Source organism: Oncorhynchus clarkii, chromosome 23, assembly GCF_045791955.1.
Source record: "Oncorhynchus clarkii lewisi isolate Uvic-CL-2024 chromosome 23, UVic_Ocla_1.0, whole genome shotgun sequence".
Taxonomy (NCBI): Eukaryota; Metazoa; Chordata; class Actinopteri; order Salmoniformes; family Salmonidae; genus Oncorhynchus; species Oncorhynchus clarkii.
The window spans coordinates 26,023,573-26,043,648 of NC_092169.1; the positions used below are offsets into that span (position 1 = coordinate 26,023,573).

The 20,076-nt window shown below is 41.9% G+C and overlaps 1 protein-coding gene across 1 annotated transcript; it reads left to right on the forward strand.

Annotated features, from left to right (window-relative positions):
• Positions 1 to 8,761: 8,761 nt before the first annotated feature.
• LOC139381639 (phosphoglycerate mutase 1-like) lies at positions 8,762 to 18,477 on the forward strand. The gene is made up of 4 exons (XM_071125313.1): positions 8,762 to 9,091; positions 10,566 to 10,840; positions 16,392 to 16,572; positions 16,966 to 18,477. Exons 1-4 carry the CDS (start codon positions 8,953 to 8,955, stop codon positions 17,133 to 17,135), a joined length of 765 nt encoding a protein of 254 aa, XP_070981414.1. The 5' UTR covers positions 8,762 to 8,952; the 3' UTR covers positions 17,136 to 18,477.
• Positions 18,478 to 20,076: the final 1,599 nt, after the last annotated feature.

A 20,076-nucleotide genomic window follows, 5' to 3' on the forward strand; every position in this document is an offset into this window, starting at 1 on the left:
ATAATGCACCCTCTAACTGGAGTGAGTGCTCCTGGTCAAACTTGAGTGCTCCTGGTCAGGGCTCTAGGCGTTGCAAGCTGTTGATGCCTCAAAAGCTGTGCTTGCAAGCTCTCTGAGTTGTAAGATAGGCAAGCCAACATGGGCTGTAAGGGCCCAAGTAGGTAATGAAGGTGGGATACATGTTCGACAGAAACATTTGTTTGAATGGTAACAGCTCTTCCATTTCTGTTTCAGTGAGTAGTGAGTAAGTTGAACGAAGCCTATGATAGTAAGCTTGTGCGTGTTCATTCCAAGCTTGTTTGACAGTGTTTGCCAGTGAGCTATTGTGTTTCGCAGAACCACTGAATTCTAATTTCAAAGCTGTGGCAAGTTTACCGTGGTCGTTTAGCACGTGTTGCTGTTACGTGTTTATTGGACGTTCGCTTCCATAGGTAAACCCTGTCAGAACCTGTAGTGTTCGGGTAGCCATCCAATGCGTCCTCTATGTTCCACTCAAAGGTGAGGAAATCTTTGACGAATTTGTCAAGGCAAGTGGGCAGAGAGGGTTGGCTTCATCTTATGGGGAAATTGGGGCAAAAGGCCAAGAGGAGAGGCCGAGTTTTGGCTTTGTTGGCGAAGAGGTGCCATATTACTCAGTAATAGTACTGAGTGGAGAAGACTGAGGGACACATGATGGAGGCAAAGTCTGAAACCTTCCATCTCTTCACTCCTTTGAGTACCGGGCTCCGGTTGCTTGGTTGAGTAGTCACGCTGTAGCGTGTAACATTTCTGGAATTCCACCAGATTGTACCTAAGGGTGGTATTCTGCTGCATTGTAGAGTAAACTTGAGAGCTTAGAATACTAATTCTGCACACGTGAGTGTTGCACTTGCTCCTTTCGGTCTCAAACTTATCTGTCATGGTTTGCAGAAAGAGGTCTTGAGTACAGAGCGTGAGATTCAGTGATGAGATTTCCTCTGCTTGCTTAGAAATCCATATTTCCATCCTCATCACCTGCGTTCTCTCATCATTCATTTGGTCAGCGACATCAATGAGTTCTGTTGATTTGTCATCCAACTTAGTCATTGTGTTCATTAACTGATCGTCTTTGGTCTGCAGCATTTGGAGTAGAGCAAAACTGCCTGCATGTTATCAAATTGCGCGCTCCTGTTTGTAGATAACTCCACAGATTGATCTAGTTTGCAGTGGACTACATCGTATTTAGTTTTGGCTAAATCTAGTTGTTCCTGTAGACAATGATTTTGTTGAAGAGTTTGTGCTCGTTCATCGTCATGAGTATTTTCAATTACTTTTAATTGTTCCGATTTCAAACGCAGTTCCTTGGCGAGCAGAATGTTTTAATTTCCTGCTTTTGTCAATAGTTGCTTGGTTCTCTCCACCTGTCCCTTCATGTCAGCCATGTCTTGCACGTGCTTCAGTTGTGCATTGCGGTATTGTACCGATGCCAATCTTTGATGGCGATACATAAGGGCTGAAGTGGATAGAACCGTTGCAAAGCCTGCATTCAATGGTTGATTTTGGAGGGCGTTCGCAATTTCTGCTGTTTTTCCGCTAATGGCATAGTCAGGGTTGGTATCACTGCTGAGGTCAGAAATCAATCCTTTTATGGGTGGAGGTTCACTAATTAACGGAGGAGTGGGGACCACCCCCTCTGATAGCTTGCACATTATTTGAAAAATGTTCATTTTTTTCTCTAAAGTTTGGGTTGGGAATTCGTTGGAAGCTGCAAAGACAATTTTAATCTATTTATAGATGTTAATAAATCATCAGTACTGTATCAGTAATGTGGGAGTTGGAGGTGAATGAATTTGCAAAAGCAAATTGACTTGATTAATCAATGATAATGATTAATCATACCTGTATAGGCAACTGAACTTTAATTAACCTAAGAAGTTGGTTCATCTAAGTTAATATGGGAAAGTTTAAAATGTCTCCTTTAATTGGAAGAACCTGAAAATGTATGTTCGACAATTTAACTTATTAAATTGAATGAGACGATGATGTCCAATCAATTGAGATTGTCTGGATTATCATAAGTGTAACCAACCAGTAGAGCAAATGTTGGTACATTCACCACTAGGTTCACTTATCCCTAACGCCAAAGCCACATGGGATTTCCGTGAAGGCGGTACATCCTTCAGTACTGGGTAGTCCCAAATAAGCTTTGCAAAAACAAATTTGACTGATTAATCAAAATTAAAGATAAATCAAACCTATATAGGCTATTTGGGATTTACACTTTAATGAACCTGAGAGAGTAGCTGTATCAAGGTTAATGTGGAAGAGTTTAAATGGTCTCATTTGTAGAAACCAATCAATTTGGAAATGATTTAAAATGTCAATTTGAAAAAGTTAAGCAATTTAAATGTCTTAGTTAAATTGAATGAGACCGATATCCAATCAGTGTAGTTTGGCTGGATATCAGAGGAGTAACCACTTGTTAGCACTGAAAGACAACGGTGGACCTCAATGGAATATATACAGTGCATTGCGAAAGTATTCGGCCCCCTTGAACTTTGCGACCTTTTGCCACATTTCAGGCTTCAAACATAAAGATATAAAACTGTATTTTTTTGTGAAGAATCAACAACAAGTGGGACACAATCATGAAGTGGAACGACATTTATTGGATATTTCAAACTTTTTTAACAAATCAAAAACTGAAAAATTGGGCGTGCAAAATTATTCAGCCCCCTTAAGTTAATACTTTGCTGCGATTACAGCTGTAAGTCGCTTGGGGTATGTCTCTATCATTTTTGCACATCGAGAGACTGAAATGTTTTCCCATTCCTCCTTGCAAAACAGCTCGAGCTCAGTGAGGTTGGATGGAGAGCATTTGTGAACAGCAGTTTTCAGTTCTTTCCACAGATTCTCGATTGGATTCAGGTCTGGACTTTGACTTGGCCATTCTAACACCTGGATATGTTTATTTTTGAACCATTCCATTGTAGATTTTGCTTTATGTTTTGGATCATTGTATTGTTGGAAGACAAATCTCCATCCCAGTCTCAGGTCTTTTGCAGACTCCATCAGGTTTTCTTCCAGAATGGTCCTGTATTTGGCTCCATCCATCTTCCCATCAATTTTAACCATCTTCCCTGTCCCTGCTGAAGAAAAGCAGGCCCAAACCATGATGCTGCCACCACCATGTTTGACAGTGGGGATGGTAGGTTCAGGGTGAGGAGCTGTGTTGCTTTTACGCCAAACATAACGTCTTGCATTGTTGCCAAAAAGTTCAATTTTGGTTTCATCTGACCAGAGCACCTTCTTCCACATGTTTGGTGTGTCTCCCAGGTGGCTTGTGGCAAACTTTAAACAACACTTTTTATGGATATCTTTAAGACATGGCTTTCTTCTTGCCACTCTTCCATAAAGGCCAGATTTGTGCAATATACGACTGATTGTTGTCCTATGGACAGAGTCTCCCACCTCAGCTGTAGATCTCTGCAGTTCATCCAGAGTGATCATGGGCCTCTTGGCTGCATCTCTGATCAGTCTTCTCCTTGTATGAGCTGAAAGTTTAGAGGGATGGCCAGGTCTTGGTAGATTTGCAGTGGTCTGATACTCCTTCCATTTCAATATTATCGCTTGCACAGTGCTCCTTGGGATGTTTAAAGCTTGGGAAATCTTTTTGTATCCAAATCCGGCTTTAAACTTCTTCACAACAGTATCTCGGGCCTGCCTGGTGTGTTCCTTGTTCTTCATGATGCTCTCTGCGCTTTTAACGGACCTCTGAGACTATCACAGTGCAGGTGCATTTATACGGAGACTTGATTACACACAGGTGGATTGTATTTATCATCATTAGTCATTTAGGTCAACATTGGATCATTCAGAGATCCTCACTGAACTTCTGGAGAGAGTTTGCTGCACTGAAAGTAAAGGGGCTGAATAATTTTGCACGCCCAATTTTTCAGTTTTTGATTTGTTAAAAAAGTTTGAAATATCCAATAAATGTCGTTCCACTTCATGATTGTGTCCCACTTGTTGTTGATTCTTCACAAAAAAATACAGTTTTATATCTTTATGTTTGAAGCCTGAAATGTGGCAAAAGGTCGCAAAGTTCAAGGGGGCCGAATACTTTCGCAAGGCACTGTATTTTGTAGATGACATCGCCTAAGTCGAGGATCGGTAGGATAGTCAGTTTTACTAGGGTAAGTTTGGCGGCGTGAGTGAAGGAGGCTTTGTTGCGGAATAGAAAGCCGACTCTAGATTTGATTTTAGATTGGAGATGTCATTCAATGAATGATGGAGTGGAGTTTGCCTTTTTGCCCAAAAGTTAATTTAAGGTGCTCAAAAGCTTTTTACTGTCATTCTTTTGTCAATTGTCTTTGTTTCATAGTGTATTTTCTTCTTCTTTTTTTTCAGTTTAGTCACATGATTTCTCAATTTGCAGTACATTTGCCAATCTGTTGTACAGCCAGACCTATTTGCCATTTATTTTTCCTCACCCTCTTAACCATACCATTTTTAAATTCCTCATCAATCCATAGGGATTTAACAGTTTTACAGCCATTTTCTTAATGGGTGCATGCTTATTAGTAATTGGGATAAACAATTTCATAAATGTGTCAAGTGCAGTGTCCGGTTGCTCCTCATTACAGACCACGGACCAACAAATATTCTTTACATCAACAACATAGGAATCGCTGCGAAACTTATTGTATGACCTCATATACACTATATTATGCCCAGCCTATAGAACATGGTTTTCCTAGATATGGCTACTATATTGTGATCACTACATCCAATGGATTTGGATACTGCTTTCAAACAAATTTCTGCAGCATTAATAAAGATGTGATCAATACATGTTGATGATTTCATTCCTGTGCTGTTTGTAACTACCCTGGTAGGTTGACTGATAACCTGAACCAGTTTGCAGGCAGTAGTTACAGCTTGAAGCTTTATCTTGAGTGGGAAGCCTGATGAAAATCAGTCAATATTTAAATTGCCCAGAAAATATACATCTCTATTGATATCACATACATTATCAAGCATTTCACACATATTATCCTGATACTGACAGTTAGCACTTGGTGGTCTATAGCAGCTTCCCACCAGAATGGGCTTTAGGTGAGACAGATGAACCTGAAGCCATATTACTTCAACAGTATTTAACATGAGATCCTCTCTAAGCTTTACAGGAATGTGGTTCTGAATATAAACAGCCATACCTCCACCTGGCATTTCCGTATTTTATTATAACCATGTATTGCTACCACTGTATCATCAAACGTATTATCTAAGTAGGTTTCAGAGATTGTCAGAATATGAATGTTACTAGCAAATTATTGATTTCATGAACCTTGTTTCTTAAGCTACATATGTTAACATGGGCAATTTTTAACACTTTTCTGGGATGCTTGAATGTTTTTCTTGCTTTACTGGGAAGCTTCGCAGAGGTAGACATGCTCAGGTTATTTCTGTTAGTGCAGGATGAACTACACACAGTGGACTTCTTGCTAGGGCACAACACCTCAGTGCTAACAGTATAACTCTGGTTCATAGGCATATGATTACTGCATGCAATAGCTGTAGGATTAGCAGATGCATTGACCCAGTTAATGGGAATGGATCTGCTCTGGCTCTTCCTCTGATCTCGAGTTCATTGGCAGGCAGATGTAATTGGGAGGTTTAGGAAGAATCTACAGGGGTTAGTGATCCCTACCCAATCATGTGTTCTGTAGGAATGAGGGTGGAAGATACAGCAGATTGCGTCATCTATGGATCTGTTGGGACGGTATGCAAATTGGAGTGGGTCTAGGGTGTCTGGGATGGTGGAGTTGATGTGTGCCATTACCAACCTTTCAAAGCACTTCACGATTACATGATTACAGATCAAATCAAATGTTATTGGTCGCATACACATATTTAGCAGATGGTATTGCGGGTGTAGCGAAATGCTTGTGTTCTTAACTTCAACTGTGCGGTAGTGTCTAACAATTCACAACAATACACACAAATCTAAAAGGAAAAAAATGGAATTAAGAAATATATAAATATTAGATTGAGCAATGTTAGAATGTTAGAGTGACTAAAATACAGTAGAATAGAATACAGTATATACATATGAGATGAGTAAAGTAGTATGTATGTGAGTGCTACAGTGTGGTAGTAGTTGTGGCATGAGGGGCGGCAGGGGGCGGCAGGGTAGCCTAGTGGTTAGAGCGTTGGACTAGTAACCGGAAGGTTGCGAGTTCAAACCCCCGAGCTGACAAGGTACAAATCTGTCGTTCTGCCCCTGAACAGGCAGTTAACCCACTGTTCCCAGGCCGTCATTGAAAATAAGAATTTGTTCTTAACTGACTTGCCTGGCTAAATAAAGGTAAAAAAAAAAAAAAAAAAAAAAAAAAAAAAAAAAAATGAAGCCTTAGAGTTCTTGGGAACAGGAATAAAAGTAGTAATTTTAAGACATGGGGATTATAGGCTGGGACAAGGAGAGGATGGAAATGACATTGAATATGCCTGACAGTTGACCTGTGCATGCTCTGAGAATCTGTCCTGGAATATATTCAGGTCCTGTGGCCTTGCGAATGTTGACTTCATGTCGGCCTCGGAGAGCGCGATCACCCAGTTCCCAGGGTGGGTGGGGGCCCTCGCGCACGTCGTTATTGCCGAAGCATACATAAAATGCATTGAGTTCATCTGGAAGAGATCGTTGGGCAGATCATGGCTGGGTATTCCTTTATAATCCGTAATGGACTATAGCCCGTGCCACAAGCGGCGGGCGTCAGAGCCCACCTTATTCCTATATTGTCCTTTGGCTCATTTGATGACTCTGCAGAGGTCGTAACAGGACATCTTGTGCTTTTTCCTTTCCTCAGCCGTAGCCTCAGGGTTGTCTGCGATAGCCCTGCATGTGGTAGCACTGTCCTTTATTTTAGCACCAACCTCTGTGTTAATCCAGGGCTTTTGACTGGGAAAGCAGCTAACCTTCACTGTGGGGACAACGTCGCAGATGCATTTCCTTATGAAGCCGATGATGGAGGATGTTAGCTCGTCGATGTTATAGGCGGAGTCTCTGAACACTTTTCAATCAGTGTTAGCAAAGCAGATCTGTTGCATAATCTCTGATTCTGATTACCATTTCTCAATGGAGTTAGAAACCCAGTGCATTCAAAAAGTATTTAGACCCCTTGACTTTTTTCACATTTTCTTACGTTACAGCCTTATTTTAAAATGGATTACATTGTTTTTTTCCCCTCATCAATCTACACACAATACCCCATAATAACAAAACAAAAACTGAGTTTTTGAATTTTAGCATACAAGATCCCCAAAATTTTCCATACACACAAAAAGATAATTTTTTGCAACTTTTGTGAACACATTTGTTTACATCCCTGTTCATGAACATTTCTCCTTTGACAAGATAATCCATCCACCTGACAGGTGTGACATATCAAGAATCTGATTAAACAGCATGATCATTACACAGGTGCACCTTGTGCTGGGGACTATAAAAGCCCACTCTAAAATGTGCAGTTTTGTCACACAACCAAATGCTACAGATGTCTCAAGTTTTGATGGAGTGTGCAATTGTCATTCTGACTGCAGGAATGTCCACCATAGCTGTTGCCAGATAATTTAATGTTCCTTTCTATACCATAAGGCGCCTCCAACGTTGTTTTAGAATTTGGCAGTACGTCCAACTGGCCTCACAACCGCAGATCACGTGTAACCACGCCAGGACCTCCACATCTGGCTTCTTCATCTGCTGGATCGTTTGAGACCAGCTACCCGTACAGCTGATGAAACTGTTGCTTTGCACAACCCAATGATTTTATCAATGGCAATTTGAATGCACAGAGATACCGTGACGAGATCCTTAGGCCCATTGTCATGCCATTCATCCGCCACCATAATCGTATGTTTCAGCATGATAATGCATGGCCCCATCTTGCAAGGACCTGTACACAATTCCTGGAAGCTGAAGATTACCAGTTCTTCCATGGCTTACATACTCACCAGACATGTCACCCATTAAGCATGTTTGGGATGCTCTGGATTGAAGTCTACGACCACATGTTCCAGTTCCCGCCAATATCCAGCAACTTCGCACAGCCTTTGAAAATGAGTGGGACAAACATTCTACAAGCCACAATCAACAGCCTGATCAAATCTATGCGAAGGGGATGTGTCGCACTACATGAGGCAAAAGGTGGTCACACCAGTTACTGACTGGTTTTCTGATCCACATCACTACCTTTTTTTAAAGGTATCTGTGATCAACAGATGCATATCGGTATTCCATGTCATGTGAAATCCATAGATTAGGGCCTAATTTGTTTATTTCAACTGGCTGTTTTCCTTGTATGATCTCAGTAAAGTCTTTGAAATTGTTGCATGTTGCGTTTATAATTTTGTTCAGTGTAAAACGGAATTATAAATGAAAAAAATGTATCAGCCTATTTGACATCAAAGATGGTTGAGAATGCAGTGATGATTTTTTAAACTGTCGCGATGACTCTGAATTATCCGTATTCTGAATGATCCACCCAATTGATCAAAGGAATGTGACAAATCAGGCGAGATTGGGGTGCTGGTAGTTAAGTATTCTTTCATAACATTTACAATCCTTCATCATTTTCAGTCCAAATTCAGTGGTTGTTTTTGATGCTACTGAAATGTGGTAGTAGACACATTGTAGGTATCAAACTACAAAACAGCTATAAAATACCTGCTCCCTATGAAGGTCATGGGACCTTGTGCCCGCCTACCTTTATTTCATTGGTCGAGAAATATTCAGGAAGTAGGTCTACTGCAGCGGGATCCCATTGGATTGGTGTGAAACACAGAGTGAGAAAACATCCAATCGCATCACTCATATCCTCTAGCGTCAAACGTAGCTAGCTGGGTCCTGCCATTTCTATTGCTTCTTTTCAACTTGAACAGCGGCGTTTCCTCCTTATATACGGAGCTTGTTCAAATTAAGATACTTCTATCACTATGGCCGCCTACAAGCTGGTGTTGATCCGCCACGGCGAGAGCAACTGGAACCAGGAGAACCGATTTTGTGGCTGGTTCGACGCCGATCTGAGCGAGACTGGAGAACAGGAGGCGAGGAGAGGAGGACAGGCCCTGAAAGGTGGATTCTAGTTCTATTTTATTTGATCAGCTAGTTACTTACATTGTAGGATACTATACCAGACACAACACATCAAATGTGTCCTCACTAATGCAATTGACTGATTGTACATTTCCATTCTCTGTTTATCGAAAGTCCTGTGGCAGCCGCGACTACAGCAATTTCAAAGGCTGAGTGCCTGCACATTTGACATTTTTTGCCGCTTGAAGGGATCTCAACTATTATTGATGATTTACAATCAAACATGTAGATGTGAAACTACTTTTTACCAATACCAGCAACGTTACGTGACAACTCCATCGATTTGACATAGGATGGAGGTGTGTTTTGGTGGTCTCCCGGTTGTCAATCACGCCCTCATTTCCACTTTGACCATGCCCGGTTCTAATAAGGTGTCCATTAAGTGCACCCGGCTATGGCCTACTACGTGAATGGTCAAAAGCGGTGAGGAAGGAGCGTCTGTCTCAAATCGAACAGCAATCTTCGGATCTCGTTCATGTTGTCAACAAGACAGCATGATTCACTGGGAAGGCAGATAAGCTTTTGTATCAAATGCAATCACTTTTGCATGTGAAAACACAGAATCCTACTCATTACTCAACGTGCTGGTGGCCTAAACGGGGTCACCTGGCTCACGCCCGGACGCAGCCGGTTCCAAATCGAATGCAATCAACGCTAACCCGGTTCGCTCGGGATATTAATAGAATGCCCTCTGGTGGCCTATTAGTTCAGCCCCCTTTCACTGTGGACAAATGAGCAACGGAGATCCCGACTCCACCGCTTTTGACGTCAGAGCTTTTCCGAAGGATGTGAACCTGCAGTTCTAGACTTGCTGCTTCGTACAAGTAATAAAATCAAGCCTTATGGTGTTGGTTAGGGAATTATGTGGTGTTTCTGACTAAAGTCATATTTGGCCCAAACCGAAGAACTAGTAACCCAAGCTATGTCAGCTGATGAATTTAACCAGCGACGTTTTTTTAAATGTGTTTTTTTTATTTCACCTATATTTAACGAGGTAAGCTAGTTGAGAACAAGTTCTCATTTACAACTGCGACCTGGCCAAGATAAAGCGAAGCAGTGCGACACAAACAACAACAGTTACACATGGAATAAACAAGCGTACGGTCAATAACACAATATAAAGTCTATATACAGTGTGCAAATGGCATGAGGAAGTAAGGCAATAAATAGGCCATAGAAGCAAAGTAATTACAATTTAGCAAATGAACACTGGAGTGATGGATGATGACATTGCTTGCTTGAATTATGTAAAAAAAAGTCTACAGCAGTGTCCAGGTGTTGTACTCTCCATCATATCCACTCCTGGTCCTGTAGACCTAGCATAAGCTTTTGTCCCAACCCAGAACTTGACTATTTGTTGATTTCCTAGTCTTACTCTGTTGATCCATCTGTCCATCCACCCACCCACAAATCATCATGAATCAAACACGATCACAACCTTTCTCTTCCTCAGATGCTGGCTATGAGTTTGACGTATGCTACACCTCAGTTCTGAAGAGGGCCATCCGCACTCTTTGGCTGTGTCTGGACAGCATTGACCAGATGTGGCTTCCTGTCCACCGGACCTGGCGCCTCAACGAACGCCACTACGGTGGCCTGACGGGGTTAAACAAGTCAGAGACTGCTGCCAAGCATGGAGAGGCTCAGGTGAAGATCTGGAGGCGGAGCTTCGATATCCCTCCTCCCTCCATGGACCCAGACCATGACTTCTACACTATCATCAGCAAGGTGAGGGACACACAGACATGCATTCACATACACTCACTATTATGGATAAGAATTTTCCTGATATATAACATCAGACAACAGAATATAAATATTTCTTTAAGCCAGCTCACTCACATTGGGAAGAGCCTATAGTGGAAGTCTTGACAGATAAATGTTATAGACGATTGGGTTTCTCCCTGTGCTAGTATGTTTCTGAGGGCTACAGTAAAGCACGTCTCAAAGTATCACCATGTGTTTTGCCCAGTTCATTGATGCACCGACCCCTTAACAGGAGAGATGATTAGAATATGGGTTGTCTGATTACGTAGATGCCAAGGCATCCGTCATGGCAACCCAATGTTCTGTGAGAGTGGTAGTACCAGAGACTTATGGATTGTGTGTTCTGCTGAGGGGAGCGCTTTATTTGCTTTTTGGCAAACTCCTGTCATGTACTTTTGCTGGCGCCGACAGAGATGGCTGCCTCGCTTCGCGTTCTTAGGAAACTGTAGTATTTAATGTGTTATTTCTTACACTGTTACCCCGGGAAATCTTAAGTCTTATTACATACAGCCGGGAGGAACTATTGGATATAAGAGCAACGTCAACTTACCAACATTATGACCAGGAATATGACTTTCCCGAAGCGGATCCTCTGTTTGGCCCACCACCCAGGACAATGGATTGGATCCCAGCATGCGACCCAAAACAACAGCGCCGCAGAAGGGGCAGGCGGAGCGGTCTTCTGGCCAGGCTCCGTAAATGGGCACATCGCCCACCGGTACCGAGTATACTACTTGCCAATGTCCAGTCTCTTGACAACAAGGTAGATGAAATCTGAGCAAGGGTTGCCTTCCAGAGAGACATCATAGATTGTAACATTCTTTGTTTCACGGAAATATGTCTCACTCGCAATTCAGTACAGCCACCTGGTTTCTTCACGCATCGCGCCGACAGAAACAAACATCTCTCTGGTAAGAAGAAGGGCGGGGGTGTATGCCTTATGATTGCTCCCAGCCTATAGACAGAAACTAAAACCGGAAACGCCCGTGCTCAGGTCTATTCAATGCTGGTCCGTCCAATCTGATTCCACGCTTCAAGATTTCTTCGATTACGTGGACTGGGATATTTTCCTGGATAGCGTCAAACAACAACATTGATGTATACGCTGATTCGGTGAGCAAGTTAATTAGCAAGTGCATCGGCGATGTACCCACGGTGAATATTAAAACCTTCCCCAACCAGAAACCGTGGATTGATGGCAGCATTCGTGCAAAACTGAAAGCGCGAACCACTGCTTTTAATCAGGGCAAGGCGAACGGAAACATAACCGAACACAAACAGTGTAGCTATTCCCTCCAAAGCAATCAAACAAGCTAAACGTCAGTATAGAGACAAAGAGTTGCAATTCAATGGTTCAGACACGAGAGGTATGTGGCAGGGTCTACAGTCAATCAAGGACTACAAAAATAAAACCAGCCTCGTCGGGGACCCCAATGTCTGGGAGCAAGACAAACTAAACAACTTCTTTGCTCACTTTGAGGACAATACAGTGCCACCGACACGGCCTGCTACCAAAACCTGCGGGCTCTCCTTCACCGCACCCAACGTGAGTAAAACATTTAAATGTTTTAACCCTTGCAAGATTGCCGGCCCAGACTGCATCCCTAGCCGCGTCCTCCAAGCATGCGCAGACCAGCTGGCTGGTGTGTTTACGGACATATTCAATCAATCCCTATCCCAGGCTGCTGTTCCCACATGCTTCAAGAGGGCCACCATTGTTCCTGTTCCCAAGAAAGCTAAGGTAACTGAGCTAAACGTCTATCGCCCCGTAGCACTCACTTCCGTCATCATGAAGTGCTTTGAGACTAGTCAAGGATCATATCACCTCCACCCTACCTGACACCCTAGACCCACTCCAATTTGCTTACCGCCCCACTAGGTCCATAGACAACGCAATTGCAATCACACTGCCCTAACCCATCTGGACAAGAGGAATACCTATGTGAGAATGCTGTTCATCGACAACAGCTCAACATTTAACACCATAGTACCCTCCAAACTCGTCATTAAGCTGGAGACCCTGGGTCTCGACCCCCGCCCTGTGCAACTGGGTCCTGTACTCCCTGTTCACCCATGACTGCGTGGCCATGCACGCCTCCAACTCAATCATCAAGTTTGCAGACGACACTACAGTGGTAGGCTTGATTACCAACAACGACGAGACGGCCTACAGGGAGGAGGCGAGGGCCCTCGGAGTGTGGTGTCAGGAAAGTATATGTATATACTGTACTCTATCTACTGCATCTTGCCTATGCCGTTTGTCCATCGCTCATCCATAAATGTATATGTACATATTCTTATTCATTCCTTTGTTGTGAAATTGTTAGATATTACTGCATGGTCGGAACTAGAAGCACAAGCATTTCGCTACACTCGCATTAACATTTGCTAACCATGTGTATGTGACCAATAAATTGGATTTGAAGAGTGGCTTCCGTCTGGTCACTCTACCATAAATGCCTGATTTAGTGGAGTGTTGCAGAGATGTTTGTCGTTCTGGAAGATTCTCCCATCTCCACAGTGGAGCTCTGTTAGAATGACCCTCGGGTTCTTTGTCACCTCTGACCAAGGCCCTTCTCCCCCGATTGCTCAGTTTGTCAGGGCGGTTAGCTCTAGGAAGAGTCTTTGTGGTTCCAAACTTCTTACATTTAAGAATATTTGAGGACTCTGTTCTTGGGGATCTTCAATTCCGCAGACATTTTTTGGCACTCTTCACAAGATCTGTGCCTCGACACAATCCTTTTCTCGGGGCTCTACAGACAATTCCTTCGACCTCATGACTTGGCTTGGTTTTTGTACTGACATCCACTGTCAACTGTGGGACCTCAAACTAGATTGGACATGATTTGGAAAGGCACAATCAATTGAATTTACCACAGGTGGACTCCAAGTTGTAGAAAGAGCTCAAGGATGATAATTTGAAACAGGATGCACCTGAGCGCAATTTCGAGTCTCATAGCAAAGGGTCTGAATACTTATGTAAATTAGGTATTTCTGTTTTATTTTTTTTTACATTTCTAAACGCCTCTTCATGTCATTGTGTGTAGATTGAGGAAAGAATGTATTGTATCCATTGTAGAATATGGCTGTAATGTAACAAGGTGGAAAAAGTCAAGGGTACTGAATACTTTCTAAGTGCACTGTACGTACATGCATATTTTAAAGGCCCAATGCACCCGCTTTTATCTCAAAATCAAATCACTTCTGGGTCACAATTAAGTACCTTACTGTGATTGTATTCATCAATGGTTAACAATAAATAATTGCTTCTTAGCAGGAGCAATTATTCAAGCAAGAATTTTGGTCTGAGTGGGGAGGGGAAAACTAGCTGTTATTGTCAGAGGTTTGGAACTCTTTCTTATTGTTCTTAATTAATTTACCACATGGTGATGTCACCAGACAGGCCAAAACTCCATCCCACCAAAACGAGCTGAAATTAAAGGTCGTCTTTTCAAACCGATCTTACACTAAAAGGGCATTATCACCATATTCACAGTATTATTCCAATCTCATAGTGTGGAAATATGCACTCAGTGGCCAGTTTATTAGGTATCTTTGCCTTCAGAACAGCCTGAATTCTTTGGGGCATGGACAAGTTACTCAAGTGGTGTCAAGGAAAACATTCCCCACACCCCCGCCACCAGCCTGTACCGTTGACACCAGGCAGGATGAGGCCATGGACTCATGCTTCTTACGCCAAATCCTGACTGCCATCAGCATGACGCAACAAGAACCGGGATTTGTCAGACCAGGCAGCATTTTTCCACTCCTTAATTTTCCAGTGTTGGTGATCGCGTACCCACTGGAGCCGCTTCTTGTTTTTAGCTGATCGGAGTGGAACTCGGTTTGGTTGTCTGCTGCAATAGCCCATCTGTGACAAGGATGACGAATTAGGCGGTCCAAGATGCCGTTTTGAACACCACTGTTGTACAGCGCCATTATTTGCTTGTTTGTGGCCTCTTGTTAGCTTGCACAATTCTTGCCATTCTCCTTCGACCTCTCAACAGCTCTTGATTTCACCAACAGGACTGCTGCTGACTTGTTTTTTTGATTGTCGCACCATTCTCGGTATCCCTAGACACTTGTGTGTGGAAAAACCCAGGAGGCCGGCCTTTTCTGAGATACTGGAACCGGCACGACTGGCACCGACAATGATACCATGCTCAAGGTAATTCGTTTTGCCCATTCTAACATTAAATCGAACATTAACTGACTGCTTCAATGCCTTCATATAGCAAGTGATGGCCACGTGACTTACTGTCTATAGGAGCAAACCAATTTTGTGAACTGGGCAATAAACTGGCCACTGAGTGTATATAAAAAATAATGTTTGACTGCGCTGGGCCTTTAACAAAAAGAAATGTGTGTATGTGTGTATATATCTATTTTGTATTCATGGTGCTCCTGTATATCACAAGGTCTTTTGGTGTTTCAACTCTGAGTTAATCTATTGCAGAGGAGTGTGATAGTTCAGCTGAGATCAGAATCAATTGGTGACAGCGTCATTTGCACTGTCGGGTCGTGTTTAAAAATCACCAAGTAGGACTAGCAGAGGCATGGGCCTACTGGTCTTTATGCTAAACGTATGGAAATATGCAATGAATTTGTCTGACTTGTTCAATGTAGAACCAAAAGCACTGGACAGTTGGTGTCTTCCTTCCCCCAAATTGTTCCATTTGTTTCATTCTTTATTTTTATTGTACCCTTAATTTACCAGGTAAGTAGTAGGAGAACACATTCTCATTTACAGCAATGACCTGGGGAATAGTTACAGGGAAGAGGAGGGGGGGACGAATGAGCCAATTGGAAACGGGGATGATACCTCTAGCCACCTAGCAATTGTATAACTAGCCATTTCAGGCTGTCAATCAACTTGAGTTAGTAGCTAGCTTGTCTATCTTAGCTGGCATGCCTGCTGGCAAGGTTGTCCAGCTCAGTTGGTAGAGATGGCACTCGCAACGCAAAGGTTGTGGGTTTGATTTCCCACAGGGGACCAGTATGAAACTGTATGCACTCACTACTGTAAGTCACTCTGGATAAGAGCATCTGCAAAATTACTGAAATGTAAAGTGTTGGTAGACTTTAGAAAAGCAAGAAATTACTAAATGTACTGAATAAAACTCTCATTCCTTTCAATCTCTTAACCAGATTTGAACAGAAGCATATTTAGTAAAAAATAAATAAAACCCCATTCAGTAGAATACAGACAGCTCAAGAGATGCAGAAAAATGAACACATTTAAGCATAATGGTTATGACTCCAACTTCCAGCCATCAAGTTATTTGTACCCCCTGAGATTTGGGGTGCAATTCTGATGTCTTAGTAATTGGTCTTTTGACCCATCAGTTCTTTTGCCAATAATTGGGCAAAATATCAGAATTGGGTGAAAAGGGGCTTTATAAATGCAATTGATTGACTGAAAGCAATATGGTGGTGTGAGGGTTTAGGCCCAGGTTGCTGTTAGGCCTTTGTCTGTTTGTTGACATACTAAATATCTCCATCTTTTATTTAGGACCGTCGTTATGGAGACCTGTCGGAAGAGCAGCTTCCATCCTGTGAGAGCCTGAAGGACACCATCGCCCGGGCACTGCCCTACTGGAACGACGAGATTGTGCCCCAGATCAAACAGGGCAAGAGGATTCTCATCGCTGCCCATGGCAATAGCCTCAGGGGCATTGTCAAGCATCTCGAGGGTAAGTAGTAAGAACTGCCTAGAACCGTGATCTCTGGAGAGCCACAGGATGTGCAGGCTTTTGTTACAGCCTTTCACTGATACACCTGTTTTGAAATCATCAACTGTTCATGAACAGAATTAGTCGGATCAGGTGTGCTTATGCTGGGCTGAAACGAAAGCCTGCACACAGTTTCTCCCCAGGACTGGAATTTATTCTGCTTGGTTTCTAGGAAGTACTGGTCTGTGGTAGTATCGTTTTACTTCCTACACATTCTAATCTGCACATATGAAATGTGAGTGTCCATCTGTGTGCTCCCTATTTTTTTTTTTTGTTTACACTTTCTTTGTTGTGATTGTTTAATTTATGTTGTTGTCACTGATTAACCATAACCCTATGTGCTGCCCCCTGCAGGTATGTCTGAGGAAGCCATCATGGAGCTGAACCTGCCCACAGGCATCCCCATCCTGTATGAGCTGGACAAGAACCTGAAGCCTGTCAAGCCCATGCAGTTCCTGGGGGATGAGGAAACTGTCAGGAAGGCTATGGAGGCCGTGGCAGCCCAGGGCAAAGCCAAAAAATAGAGGGAGCACTTTGTGCATCGTGGAGTAGGAAGTTGTGCTTATTTACAGATCTAGGATCAGATTTTATATTAGCCTCCAATCTATTCCTAACCTTCCGGAGGAAGCATGTAAAACTGACCTTAGATCAGTGTTTCTGGGAAGCTTCATTCTACTCCATGTGGCACAGAGTAGGGGTAAAGGGATATGGGTTGGAGGAGGTTAGTAATACCACAGATCTCAAAGGAGCTCACACACACTGTACTTGCAGTCCAATAAACATAGCTACTAAGAATGTGTTCGTATTCAACCCTACTGTGCATAGAAAGTCTAACAAATGTGGATTATAAAGTAACTAATACATTAGTATAGATTAATATTGACCAAGCCACTTCTATGGGGACAACTGACTACACTGTCAAATCAGTCATCATTCCACTGGCTTATTGTGTCTGTTTCCCTGTTTAACAATGGATCATTGAGATTACGAATGTGATGAAGCCTAATTTATTTGAAAATATTTAGTCCTGCGTTACCATACTTCCTAGTCTCGCTAAAAAATAGTATATATTTAGATGTTATAGAAGAATATTTGCACTTTAAAAGTAAATAGTTATTTACACTAAACACGTAAGGTTGTACTGGTTATTTTATTTTCCAATGTGCTCTGTCTCTGGTCGTACAATTCTCTGTAGAACCACTGTATCAGTAGTTGGAAGACTGTTTCCATCTCCTTCAAGAGCCATGGCAGAGACTAAATACCTTTTTCTCCTCTGCCCCCCTAGCCTTGGATGCTACTTCTGTGTGTCGTTTACATGTCTAGTACTACTGTGTGTGACATGTCTTTCCATCCCATTTCCTGGTGACTTGTGGCACATGGCTACTGTTTTGTCAGTGGGATCAAATGTTTGGTACCTGCAATGTCAGTCTGTTTCTGCTTCATCAGTGGCATTCAGGGCTAAACATTAATATTTCACAGCACAAAATAGATTGCACAAGACAGACCAACTCTCCTCTTCTATGTCCAAGCGAGCTGATTCTAAACATTTACATTTTTATCTGCAACTTTGAGCATTCCACAACCTATGAATAGGCATAGGCATGCATTTTACTATAAGTTTACTTTTGCTACCCTGTATGCTGCTGGACCCCTCTAAATGGGGAAACTGCAGTGTAGGTACCTGCTCCTATAGGATATGCCGCTTATATCCTTCCCCACCCATTCCCAAGGCTTTCTCTTTTGAAATTGTTGGCAATCTTATGACTGAAAATAAGATCATTTGGAATAATGTAATAATTGCAATGTACTTTTTAGATGTACAGCACTGAAACCTGTGCTGAACCAATAAATGTGTGTGGGAAGAAACATGATTTGGTCAGTTTACCTTTTTTTTAAATTGTATTTTAATTAAATTTTTTATAAATGTTATTGAAATCGAATGATTGTTTTAGTATGAATTTCACTACAGGGGTTTATTCATTACTCTGATTCTGTTGCAAAACATTTTGCAACAAAAACAAGTTTCTATTGGACAAATTTAGGTGGGTCCCTGCTTGTTTTCGCTCTGTTTGGAACTTAAACACAACAGTTTCTGTTGCAAGAGTTAATGAATACATCCCACAGTCGTGTTCAGCAGGACCATGTTTCATTTGTAACGTTCAGACAACGATGTTATGTAGAAGAAAACCGCCGTAGAACAAGGAGTCATGTATAGGCTCTATTCGACAACGTTTGGCTACTGAACATGCAGTTAAGTGATAATGCCAGAGAAGCCGGTGTTTGGAGGATATATTTGGCACGGGTGTTGTCGAGGGCAGGCAAACCATGCATTATCACTTTTTTTATACTGGTTACTGACATATTCAAATAATGATTTTTACATATTTTCATATTAATTTATTCAGACTACACAAACATAGTGGTGTAAAAATACTTAAGTACTATTTATATATATATATATTTATATATTTTTCTGTTTTTTTTAACTGCACTGCTGGTTAGGGGCTCATAAGTAAGCATTTCACTACACCTGTTATTTTTATCTGTACTCTACTATTTATATTTTTGACTACTTTTACTTTGCTACATTCCTTAAAATATTGTACTTTTTACTCTGTACATTTTTCTTGACACCCAAAAGTACTCATTACATTTTGAATGCTTAGCAGAATAGGACAATAGTCAAATTCACGCACTTATCAACCGAACATCCCTACTGCCGCTGACCTGGTGGACTCACTAAACACACATGCTTTGTTTGTAAACTGTGTCTGAGTGTTAGTGTGCCCCTGGCTTTCTGTAAAAAAAAAAAAAATGTTAAATTGTGCCATCTGGGTTGCTTTAATTTAAGGAATTTGAAATGATTTATAATTTTATTTAAACCAAATACTTTTAGACTTTTACTCAATCAGAATTTTACTGGGTGACATTTGTCATTTTCTATTAAGATCTCTTTACTTTTACTCAAGTATGACATTGGGTCCTTTTTCCACCACTACAGAAATATAAACGCAATGTGCTGGTGCCATGTTTCATGAGCTGAATTAAAAAATCCCAGACATTTTCAATACACCCAAAATGCTTATTTCTCTCATTTTGTGCACAAATTTGTATACATCCCTGTTTTGTGAGCATTTTACCCTTTGTCAAAATAATCCATCCACGTGATGGGTGTGGCATATCAATAAGCTGATTAAACAGCATTATTACACAGGTGCATCCTGTACTGGGGACAATAAAAGGCCACTCTAAAATGTGCAGGTTTTTCATGCTACATATTTCTTACATTTTGAGGGAGCTTACAATTGGCATGCTGAATGCAGTTATGTCCACCAGAGCTGTTTCCAGATAATTACATGTTCATTTCTCTACCATAAGCCGTCTCCAATGTAATTTTAGAGAATTTGCCTGTTAGTCCAATCGGCATCACAACCACAGACCACGTGTAACCACGCCAGCCCAGGA